The sequence below is a fragment of the Phocoena sinus genome, chromosome 13 (genome assembly GCF_008692025.1).
Source record: "Phocoena sinus isolate mPhoSin1 chromosome 13, mPhoSin1.pri, whole genome shotgun sequence".
NCBI classification, from domain to species: Eukaryota; Metazoa; Chordata; class Mammalia; order Artiodactyla; family Phocoenidae; genus Phocoena; species Phocoena sinus.
Genome location: NC_045775.1, coordinates 81,161,231 through 81,172,587, shown reverse-complemented (window position 1 = coordinate 81,172,587; position 11,357 = coordinate 81,161,231). Strand labels below are relative to the sequence as shown.

The 11,357-nt window shown below is 59.1% G+C and overlaps 1 protein-coding gene across 1 annotated transcript; it reads right to left on the bottom strand.

Moving 5' to 3' along the window:
- Positions 1–2,219: 2,219 nt before the first annotated feature.
- Positions 2,220–11,256, bottom strand: CIAO1 (cytosolic iron-sulfur assembly component 1). The gene is made up of 7 exons (XM_032653467.1): positions 10,973–11,256; positions 10,245–10,393; positions 9,971–10,082; positions 9,776–9,864; positions 9,332–9,533; positions 3,907–3,994; positions 2,220–3,012 (listed from the first exon to the last, which is right to left on the bottom strand). Exons 1-7 carry the CDS (start codon positions 11,109–11,111, stop codon positions 2,772–2,774), a joined length of 1,020 nt encoding a protein of 339 aa, XP_032509358.1. The 5' UTR covers positions 11,112–11,256; the 3' UTR covers positions 2,220–2,771.
- Between the last annotated feature and the right edge of the window lie 101 nt (positions 11,257–11,357).

Here is an 11,357-nt window from a genome sequence, read left to right as displayed (position 1 = left end):
GCCCTACTGCAGGAACTAACTCTGAACTTTGCTGGAGAGATCAACAGGTTAGAACTTTCTCAAGACCAGCAGTGTCCCCTCCAATAATGAGGCAGCACCAACTGGATGCTTAAACCGATGTTAAGATCCAGATCTACAAATGTTTTTCTCAAATTCTTGCCTTCTGGTTTTTTTTAGGAATAAGTGTGCATAAAATTAGAAAATGATTCTGAAGGGTAATTTCCCTAGGTTAGCAGTTTTCAAATTTAGTCTTAGGACCCCTTTACACTACAAAAAATTAGGAGCCGCAAACAGCCTTTATTATCTGGGTTATAGCCATTGATGTTTATTTACTATAGAAAATGCATTTTAAAACAACAGTAACTTATGTTAACTTTTTATGAAAAACAACTTCCAAAACAAATCCAGGGAGAAGAGTGGCATTTTACATTTTTGCAGATCTCTTTCATGTCTGGCTTAATAGAAGACAGTTGGATTCTCATAGCTGCTTCCACAACCTGTTGTGTGTTGTACTGACGTAAAGCTGACTTCACACAGATACGAAGTTGGAAAAAGGAGTTTTTAAATAGGCTTCTCAGGTAATTGAGTCTATGTGATGCTATGTCACCACTCCACAGGTGGCAGTTTCTTAAAGGCAATGTGGATCTGAAACCTTATCAATGAGCTTTTTATACTCTTACGTTAAAACCCACTGGCCTTACACTTTTAATGTCTTACCCATGAGTGATCTTATAACATCGTGCATTAGGCATTTGGAAAATGCTCATTCACTGAATTATGCAAATCTTCCAAATGTCAATACATTTCATCATACAGATCACGTTTGTTCATATCACCACCAGTCCCCTCAGAAAAGTCTAAGCATTGAGAACATGTCAAGCTCATGGCGGCAATACAAGTTTTCAAAGATTCTAATTTTTGCTTGAAAGCTTTTATCATTGGCAACACTATCAGTTTCCCTTGAAGTGAAAGGCTCGTTCTGTTCGTTTCTGGAAAATGTCTCCCAAATAGCCAAGTCTAAATACCATAATTTGCTCATTCTTTCAAGTAGAAATGGTTATGCCATGAACAACACAGTTGTGTTGCACAACTGCTTTTCCTCAAGACAGCCACACCTCAGTGTGCAGCAGGAGTGCTCGTGTGTGCTTCCCGTCATTGCAGAACATGAGCTTAATGCTCAAGGGTCCAGATTTAATACAATTTATCTCTTATTAGTTCTGTTGAGGACATTTCTCAGGGAAGTTGGCAATTTTTTCACTGAGACCAAGGCATGGAGACACGACTGTAGTATTTGGTGCCATTGCCTTGCTTCCTGCCCAGGCACCAGCTGCTGAAAAAATCTAGGAATTTCCAGTGACCAGCAGACCACATCTTGAGAACCACTGCTCTAGGTACTGCCCCAGCTGTCTTCAAAATCTAAGGTCATGATTTCTGTGGTGTAAAAAATCAAGTGAAGGCTGTGAGCTTGAAGACAGGCCTCAAGTCAAAACCCACTTGGAAGTGCCTGTCAGAGGATAACGTGAGACTAAAGCACTGACTACCTGTGCCAGTGTTTCTCTACCATTTTTTCATCATCATTGCCTTAAGGGGCCTTAATCGGCATCTTTTTACTACTCACCCCCACTATGAAAATCTAATACGACAGACCACAGCATATTTACGTACTGTGGTCCTTTTGAGGGCCACAAATTACTGTCTCTAAGATTTTTTTTTGCCCCTCACCTAAGACCCAATTTTCATCCCCACTGAGAATGCATGCCCTGTGGCCACCAATAACTCTCCCTTCTAGGGGTCATGTCCTCCCCACTTATTTCTCAGCACTTCCCGGCTGTCATCACAGCACATAGCACAGAAGGTTAACGTTAAGGGTTTCGAAGGGAAAGCAGAGGTGTTTCTCACTCTAAACCAACCTACATCAAAAAATTTCCTTCAGGCCTTCCCTGGTGGCGCAGTGATTAAGAATCCGCCGGCCAATGCAGCGGACATGGGTTCGAGCCCTGGTCTGGGAAGATCCCACATGCCATGGAGCAACTAAGCCTGTGCGCCACAACTACTGAGCCTGCGTATTAGAGCCCACGAGTCACAACTACTGAGCCCGCGTGCCATAACTGAAGCCCACGCGCCTAGAACCCGTGCTCCCCAACAAGAGAAGCCACTGCAATGAGAAATCTGCTCACTGCAACAAGGAGTAGCCCCCCGCTCGCTGCAACTAGAGAAAGCCCACCTGCAGCAACGAAGACCCAACAAAGCCAAAAAAAAAAAAAAAAAAAAAAATTCCTTCACTATTGACTGAATGTCTTAAATGCAAGGGTTTGCCCAGAAATCAAGAAGGCAGGACCTACTTCAGAAAAGGACTCACCATGGAATTCTTTTAGATTGTGAATGTCCTTACAAAACAGGACTTGGGACTTGGATTATTCCTATAAAGCTTACAGTTTCAGAAAGGGCTGAGATATATCCCTCCTACATATAGATAAGATGATTATAAATAGTATACTCACCACCACCCCCAAATTTAACACTGTGCCCTAAAGCAAGCAAAATCTGGCTTAAGTACAATAGACTGATGTTCTGTAGCTCTTTACCAAGGACTCCGTGTCAAAGGAGGGGAAGGAGTGAGTGGTTCTGTGGCCTGCACTTCTACCCAAGTCTGCATGGAGGAGGGCCAAGTTAAAGGAAGGTCAGGGATGCTCCTCTGGGTCCTCTCAGGGGCTGGGAAAGTCTTATGACATTTTCTGGGGAACCATGATTCTGTCCAAAGTCAAGGTGGCTCAGAGGCCTTCAGACGGCTGATATTTCCAGAAGGCCAATTCTCCATCATCACTGCAGGAGGCCAGGAGCCCCCGCTCCTTGGGATTCCAGGCCACACAGTTGACATCCTGGGAATGGGCCTGAGGCACGTGGGCCGTCACGGAGAAGGTGGGCTGCTGCAGATCTGAGCCGGGATCCTCCTCAAATACTCGGATGGCATCATCCCCACAGGCGGTAGCCAGGGCCCCTGTCAGCTGACACCTGGGACGAACATGCGCATCAGTGAGTATGCAGGTGGCTCCTCCCTCCCCAACCTGGCAAATCAGGCAGGAGGGATTGGTTCTATAGTCCCCCCCGCCTGCTCCCGTCCCAAACTTCAGGCCTCAGCTATAAGTGTCTTATCGAAGAACCTCCCTAACAAATATGTAGCCACAAACATCACCCCAAGCTTCAAGGGCTGCCATCTAGGTTTTCCTCCAATACAATTAACCTAAAAAACTACACATAACTCTGAATTGCACTTTTCTCACTTGGAATAAGCAGTTTCCCTGTCATGAAGTATTCTTTGACCATTTTTTAAAAAGTGATACGATAGGCCACTGAATTCTACCATACTTTTTCTTGAGTCCATATCTGCTATTCCCAAATGTTTGCCAATATAAATAAAACTTAGATGCACATCAGGTTTTTCCATTATTTAGGATTATTTCCTAGGGATAGACTTTCAGGGCCAGAACTGCCCTCTGATCGACTCTCCTACATGAATGGTGTCGTTTTTTCTAGACTCCATAAGGGTAGAAACGGCCCTGTGGATTCATGGCTGGATTCTCTAGCCATGAATCCACAGTTTCAAGAATAAATATTTCTGGATGGTATGATGCTCTGTGACCCCCAAAGGCTGGAGCTGCCTTCATAGCCTGGAATCTTAACACAGGTGCAGGCCTGGGTCTAAGCCTGTCCCCGCTCCTGTGTACCCCAGACCGGCCAGCTCTGAGCCAGCATGGAGACAGTCTGGCCTGATCTGAAGACCTGAGGGTGGCTGCTCTCCATCCCCATGTATTCCCAAAGGTGAAAGGGAGCAGCACAGGCTTTTGACTTCTCTAAAATCTCTCCAATGGTTGGGGTGGCAGGGTGGAGGCAGTGGGGAGGTCTTACCAAGCGACATCGTAAATGGTCCTGGAGTGGAAGCCTGACAAGGTGCAGATACATTTCCAGCTAGGGTCAGAGCCGCCGCACGCCACCCCTGCATGACAGACTTCTCTTGAGCCTCAGGCATGTCCGTGTCCTGGGCATCTCAGGAGAGTATCTAACCCGCCCCAGAGGAGACCCTAATTTGCTGCGCCCCAGCCCACCCTCAGTCATGAGGCCTCATCTTCATTGCTCTGTCTCTGTCCTCACTGATCTGCCTTACACACTGCAGCCAGACTGGCATTTTTACAGCAGAATTCTGAGAAGGATATGTCCTGTTCCTCAAAACCCTTTCGCTGCCGACTACATCTGACTACATCTGACGGGTTAGCCTGCCTTTTAAGGCCGCCCACCAGCCAGCCCAACCCACCTCATTTTTCTCCAAATCCTTTATGCTTGTGCTCCATCGACACGAGTCACTGTTCCTGGCGTAAGTCTAGGCTGCTGTTACCTTCAATGCCTTTGCTCGTGTCGTTTGCACCTAGAATTCTCTTCTCGTGTTAAAATCCTGCACACTCTTTCAAGTCCAGGTGAAACGGCCCCGCTTCCTCAGACGCTCCCGACCGGCCCCCCTTCCTTCCTCAGACGCTCCCGACCGGCCCCCCTTCCTTCCTCAGACGCTCCCGACCGGCCCCCCTTCCTTCCTCAGACGCTCCCGACCGGCCCCCCTTCCTTCCTCAGACGTTCCCGACCGGCCCCCCTTCCTTCCTCAGACGCTCCCGACCGGCCCCCCCTTCCTCAGACGCTCCCGACCGGCCCCCCTTCCTTCCTCAGACGCTCCCGACCGGCCCCCCTTCCTTCCTCAGACGCTCCCGACCGGCCCCCCTTCCTTCCTCAGACGCTCCCGACCGGCCCCCCTTCCTTCCTCAGACGCTCCCGACCGGCCCCCCTTCCTTCCTCAGACGCTCCCGACCGGCCCCCCTTCCTTCCTCAGACGCTCCCGACCGGCCCCCCTTCCTTCCTCAGACGCTCCCGACCGGCCCCCCTTCCTTCCTCAGACGCTCCCGACCGGCCCCCCTTCCTTCCTCAGACGCTCCCGACCGGCCCCCCTTCCTTCCTCAGACGCTCCCGACCGGCCCCCCTTCCTTCCTCAGACGCTCCCGACCGGCCCCCCTTCCTTCCTCAGACGCTCCCGACCGGCCCCCCTTCCTTCCTCAGACGCTCCCGACCGGCCCCCCTTCCTTCCTCAGACGCTCCCGACCGGCCCCCCTTCCTTCCTCAGACGCTCCCGACCGGCCCCCCTTCCTTCCTCAGACGCTCCCGACCGGCCCCCCTTCCTTCCTCAGACGCTCCCGACCGGCCCCCCTTCCTTCCTCAGACGCTCCCGACCGGCCCCCCTTCCTTCCTCAGACGCTCCCGACCGGCCCCCCTTCCTTCCTCAGACGCTCCCGACCGGCCCCCCTTCCTTCCTCAGACGCTCCCGACCGGCCCCCCTTCCTTCCTCAGACGCTCCCGACCGGCCCCCCTTCCTTCCTCAGACGCTCCCGACCGGCCCCCCTTCCTTCCTCAGACGCTCCCGACCGGCCCCCCTTCCTTCCTCAGACGCTCCCGACCGGCCCCCCTTCCTTCCTCAGACGCTCCCGACCGGCCCCCCTTCCTTCCTCAGACGCTCCCGACCGGCCCCCCTTCCTTCCTCAGACGCTCCCGACCGGCCCCCCTTCCTTCCTCAGACGCTCCCGACCGGCCCCCCTTCCTTCCTCAGACGCTCCCGACCGGCCCCCCTTCCTTCCTCAGACGCTCCCGACCGGCCCCCCTTCCTTCCTCAGACGTTCCCGACCGGCCCCCCCTTCCTCAGACGCTCCCGACCGGCCCCGCTTCCTCAGACGCTCCCGACCGGCCCCCCTTCCTCAGACGCTCCCGACCGGCCCCCCTTCCTTCCTCAGACGCTCCCGACCGGCCCCCCTTCCTTCCTCAGACGCTCCCGACCGGCCCCCCTTCCTTCCTCAGACGCTCCCGACCGGCCCCCCTTCCTCAGACGCTCCGGACCGGCCCCCCTTCCTCAGACGCTCCCGACCGGCCCCCGCTTCCTCAGACGCTCCCGACCGGCCCCCCTTCCTTCCTCAGACGCTCCCGACCGGCCCCCCTTCCTTCCTCAGACGCTCCCGACCGGCCCCCCTTCCTTCCTCAGACGCTCCCGACCGGCCCCGCTTCCTCAGACGCTCCCGACCGGCCCCCCTTCCTCAGACGCTCCCGACCGGCCCCCCTTCCTTCCTCAGACGCTCCCGACCGGCCCCCCTTCCTTCCTCAGACGCTCCCGACCGGCCCCCCTTCCTTCCTCAGACGCTCCCGACCGGCCCCCCTTCCTTCCTCAGACGCTCCCGACCGGCCCCCCTTCCTTCCTCAGACGCTCCCGACCGGCCCCCCTTCCTCAGACGCTCCGACCGGCCCCCCTTCCTCAGACGCTCCCGACCGGCCCCCCTTCCTTCCTCAGACGCTCCCGACCGGCCCCCCTTCCTTCCTCAGACGCTCCCGACCGGCCCCCCTTCCTTCCTCAGACGCTCCCGACCGGCCCCCCTTCCTTCCTCAGACGCTCCCGACCGGCCCCCCTTCCTTCCTCAGACGCTCCCGACCGGCCCCCCTTCCTTCCTCAGACGCTCCCGACCGGCCCCCCTTCCTTCCTCAGACGCTCCCGACCGGCCCCCCTTCCTTCCTCAGACGCTCCCGACCGGCCCCCCTTCCTTCCTCAGACGCTCCCGACCGGCCCCCCTTCCTTCCTCAGACGCTCCCGACCGGCCCCCCTTCCTTCCTCAGACGCTCCCGACCGGCCCCCCTTCCTTCCTCAGACGCTCCCGACCGGCCCCCCTTCCTTCCTCAGACGCTCCCGACCGGCCCCCCTTCCTTCCTCAGACGCTCCCGACCGGCCCCCCTTCCTTCCTCAGACGCTCCCGACCGGCCCCCCTTCCTTCCTCAGACGCTCCCGACCGGCCCCCCTTCCTTCCTCAGACGCTCCCGACCGGCCCCCCTTCCTTCCTCAGACGCTCCCGACCGGCCCCCCTTCCTTCCTCAGACGCTCCCGACCGGCCCCCCTTCCTTCCTCAGACGCTCCCGACCGGCCCCCCTTCCTTCCTCAGACGCTCCCGACCGGCCCCCCTTCCTTCCTCAGACGCTCCCGACCGGCCCCCCTTCCTTCCTCAGACGCTCCCGACCGGCCCCCCTTCCTTCCTCAGACGCTCCCGACCGGCCCCCCTTCCTTCCTCAGACGCTCCCGACCGGCCCCCCTTCCTTCCTCAGACGCTCCCGACCGGCCCCCCTTCCTTCCTCAGACGCTCCCGACCGGCCCCCCCTTCCTTCCTCAGACGCTCCCGACCGGCCCCCCTTCCTTCCTCAGACGCTCCCGACCGGCCCCCCTTCCTTCCTCAGACGCTCCCGACCGGCCCCCCTTCCTTCCTCAGACGCTCCCGACCGGCCCCCCTTCCTTCCTCAGACGCTCCCGACCGGCCCCCCCTTCCTCAGACGCTCCCGACCGGCCCCCGCTTCCTCAGACGCTCCCGACCGGCCCCCCTTCCTCAGACGCTCCCGACCGGCCCCCCTTCCTTCCTCAGACGCTCCCGACCGGCCCCCCTTCCTTCCTCAGACGCTCCCGACCGGCCCCCCTTCCTTCCTCAGACGCTCCCGACCGGCCCCCCTTCCTCAGACGCTCCGACCGGCCCCCCTTCCTCAGACGCTCCCGACCGGCCCCGCTTCCTCAGACGCTCCCGACCGGCCCCCCTTCCTTCCTCAGACGCTCCCGACCGGCCCCCCTTCCTTCCTCAGACGCTCCCGACCGGCCCCCCTTCCTTCCTCAGACGCTCCCGACCGGCCCCGCTTCCTCAGACGCTCCCGACCGGCCCCCCTTCCTCAGACGCTCCCGACCGGCCCCCCTTCCTTCCTCAGACGCTCCCGACCGGCCCCCCTTCCTTCCTCAGACGCTCCCGACCGGCCCCCCTTCCTTCCTCAGACGCTCCCGACCGGCCCCCCTTCCTTCCTCAGACGCTCCCGACCGGCCCCCCTTCCTTCCTCAGACGCTCCCGACCGGCCCCCCCTTCCTCAGACGCTCCGGACCGGCCCCCCTTCCTCAGACGCTCCCGACCGGCCCCGCTTCCTCAGACGCTCCCGACCGGCCCCCCTTCCTTCCTCAGACGCTCCCGACCGGCCCCCCTTCCTTCCTCAGACGCTCCCGACCGGCCCCCCTTCCTTCCTCAGACGCTCCCGACCGGCCCCGCTTCCTCAGACGCTCCCGACCGGCCCCCCTTCCTCAGACGCTCCCGACCGGCCCCCCTTCCTCAGACGCTCCCGACCGGCCCCCCTTCCTCAGACGCTCCCGACCGGCCCCCCTTCCTTCCTCAGACGCTCCCGACCGGCCCCCCTTCCTTCCTCAGACGCTCCCGACCGGCCCCGCTTCCTCAGACGCTCCCGACCGGCCCCCCTTCCTTCCTCAGACGCTCCCGACCGGCCCCCCTTCCTTCCTCAGACGCTCCCGACCGGCCCCCCTTCCTTCCTCAGACGCTCCCGACCGGCCCCCCTTCCTTCCTCAGACGCTCCCGACCGGCCCCCCTTCCTTCCTCAGACGCTCCCGACCGGCCCCCCTTCCTTCCTCAGACGCTCCCGACCGGCCCCCCTTCCTTCCTCAGACGCTCCCGACCGGCCCCCCTTCCTCAGACGCTCCCGACCGGCCCCCCTTCCTCAGACGCTCCCGACCGGCCCCGCTTCCTCAGACGCTCCCGACCGGCCCCCCTTCCTTCCTCAGACGCTCCCGACCGGCCCCCCTTCCTTCCTCAGACGCTCCCGACCGGCCCCCCTTCCTTCCTCAGACGCTCCCGACCGGCCCCCCTTCCTTCCTCAGACGCTCCCGACCGGCACCCCTTCCTCAGACGCTCCCGACCGGCCCCCCTTCCTTCCTCAGACGCTCCCGACCGGCCCCCCTTCCTCAGACGCTCCCGACCGGCCCCCCTTCCTCAGACGCTCCCGACCGGCCCCCCTTCCTCAGACGCTCCCGACCGGCCCCCCTTCCTCAGACGCTCCCGACCGGCCCCCCTTCCTCAGACGCTCCCGACCGGCCCCCCTTCCTTCCTCAGACGCTCCCGACCGGCCCCCCTTCCTTCCTCAGACGCTCCCGACCGGCCCCCCTTCCTCAGACGCTCCCGACCGGCCCCCCCTTCCTCAGACGCTCCCGACCGGCCCCCCTTCCTTCCTCAGACGCTCCCGACCGGCCCCCCTTCCTTCCTCAGACGCTCCCGACCGGCCCCCCTTCCTCAGACGCTCCCGACTCTTTCGGCACAATACCTGGAGGCCTCTGGTGGCACACCTGCCTTTCTACCCCAGTTTCCTGTGACTCATCTATGTGTCTCAGCCCCTCAGTAGACTAAGCCTCGTGAGAGATGGGTCTTCCTTAGCTCCCAGGCTGGGCCCTCACCTTGCTCATTGCCCGGTAGATACTGGTGCCAGATGCGCACGGTACGGTCATCACTGCAAGAGGCCAGGCGCTGGCCACTGGGGTCAAAGGCCAAGCTCCACACGGTGGATTCGTGGCCTTCGAGGGTGGCACAGCATACCCAGTCATCCTCTTCCTCCCGGTAGAGCTTCACTGTGTCGTCATAGCTGGCAGAGGCTAACAGCTGTGGGAGAGGCCAGGGAAAACACAGCACGTGTCTGTAGGGCCCAAGAAGTGTCTGTGGTTCCAACACTTCTCCCTGCCAGGACAGGAGAGTCCCAGGGATCTGCTTTTATAAAGGGATTGATGTTTCTGGGTCACAGATCGAGATCCCTGGAAAAGCCAGGTTGAGGCAGAAGAGCAGAAGAAGGCTGGATACAACCCTCCACATCAGAATTCCTTCCCACCAAGATATCTGACTCTTACCTCCTGGCTCGGGTGCCAAACCACATGCTTGACATCCTGTGTGTGAGAGTTGAGGACACTAACACATTCATACTCGTCTTCTTCATCAACTGTGCAAGAGAAAAGAAGAGCCCTTGAGCTGACCGACCCTGTCAGGGACACAGGGGGAGATCTGGTGGCAGGTTCCCAACTGCATCCGGAGGGACCTGGACTCACCTTCCCAGACCCACACACTCTTATCTCGGCTGCAGGTGGCAAGGAGGTTGCCAGATGGGGCCCAGGCTACTGACTTGACCTCATTTTCATGGCCCTCCAGAGTGGTTACACACTGTGAACCGGGAAGAGGGACAAGAATCAGCAGCAGCTAAGAGCCCTGCGGTCCTTCTCATGGGCACAGCCCCACTGGCCCAGGCTGGCTCATGTTCCTCAACCAGCCCTGGCTGGGGGGCGGGGAACAGGCAACAATCCTGGTCCCATCCAGCCCGGTTACCTCAAAGTCATCATTCTTCTTCTTCCAAATGCAAGTGGTAGCATCAAAGCTGGCAGAGGCCAGGTAATTCCCACAGGGAGACCATGCCACCTTCCGCACGGTGCGCTGGTGGCCTTCACAAAGGACAGATTTGCAGATCCAGCTGTCACCTAAAAGCAGAGGACAGGCCAGGCTCTGGAGCTGGGTGCACGAGAAGGTGCTGAAGCAGTATCAGTGCCATTGGGTAATGGGGACCAGTATTGGAGCCAAGCTGGGGGGCAAAGCTCAGTGGGTGTGTTTAATAACATGCTTTCAGAAGGTCAGTATATTAATTGACTCCACTTCCTCTGGAGGTATCCTTCTAAGTCAAATCGAAGGAGTCACCCTCCCAATTTAAAACTGTCAATAGCACCCAAACGCCCCTGGGATAAAATTTAAACTTCATCATCTATAGCAAATTACTCTGCCGGCTACTTTCCTTCTTCTCTCTGCATTTTCCTACCTCAGCAACTATCACAATTCCCTCAACAGTTTCAGCCTATTGACATTTTAGCTTCTAGTATTTGTCGACTCCTTTGCCAGAAAAACCTTTCTCAGAGTGGCTAAGGAGGCCCCTCCACCCTCTCCCTTGGCCTGCGACCACCGTCCAGGGTATGCCTGACCCGCAGGCTGCGCACTCCCCGAGCCTGGCACCCACACCAAGCGCACGTAGACCCCTCGGCGGCAGCGGTCGCGTAGCCGGGCCTTACCCTCCCTGCCCCAGATGCGGACACTCCGGTCGCCCCCGCACGAGGCCAGCAAGGTTCCCGCGGGGTTCCAGGCCAGGAACCAGCAGCGGGAGTCCGGGTGCGCCAGGATACGACCAAGCAGCACCAGCGAGTCCTTCATGGCTGCCCGGCTCAGGAGGAGGCAGAGGTGAGCTGATCCAGCCGCGCCGACTGCGGCTCCCACCAGGCAAATCCTCTTCCCCCTGAGGGCCGGGGTCCTCCTTGGAACTAAAGCACCCGCGACTTCTGCCGTGCTGCCCTCTGGGAGTTGTAGTCGGCCTTTCACTCCCTCCTCCCCCACAGCCCCCCACCCCCATCGGAAAGCATCGCGGGACTGCCTGAAACTACAAGTCCCGTGAGGCCTTGC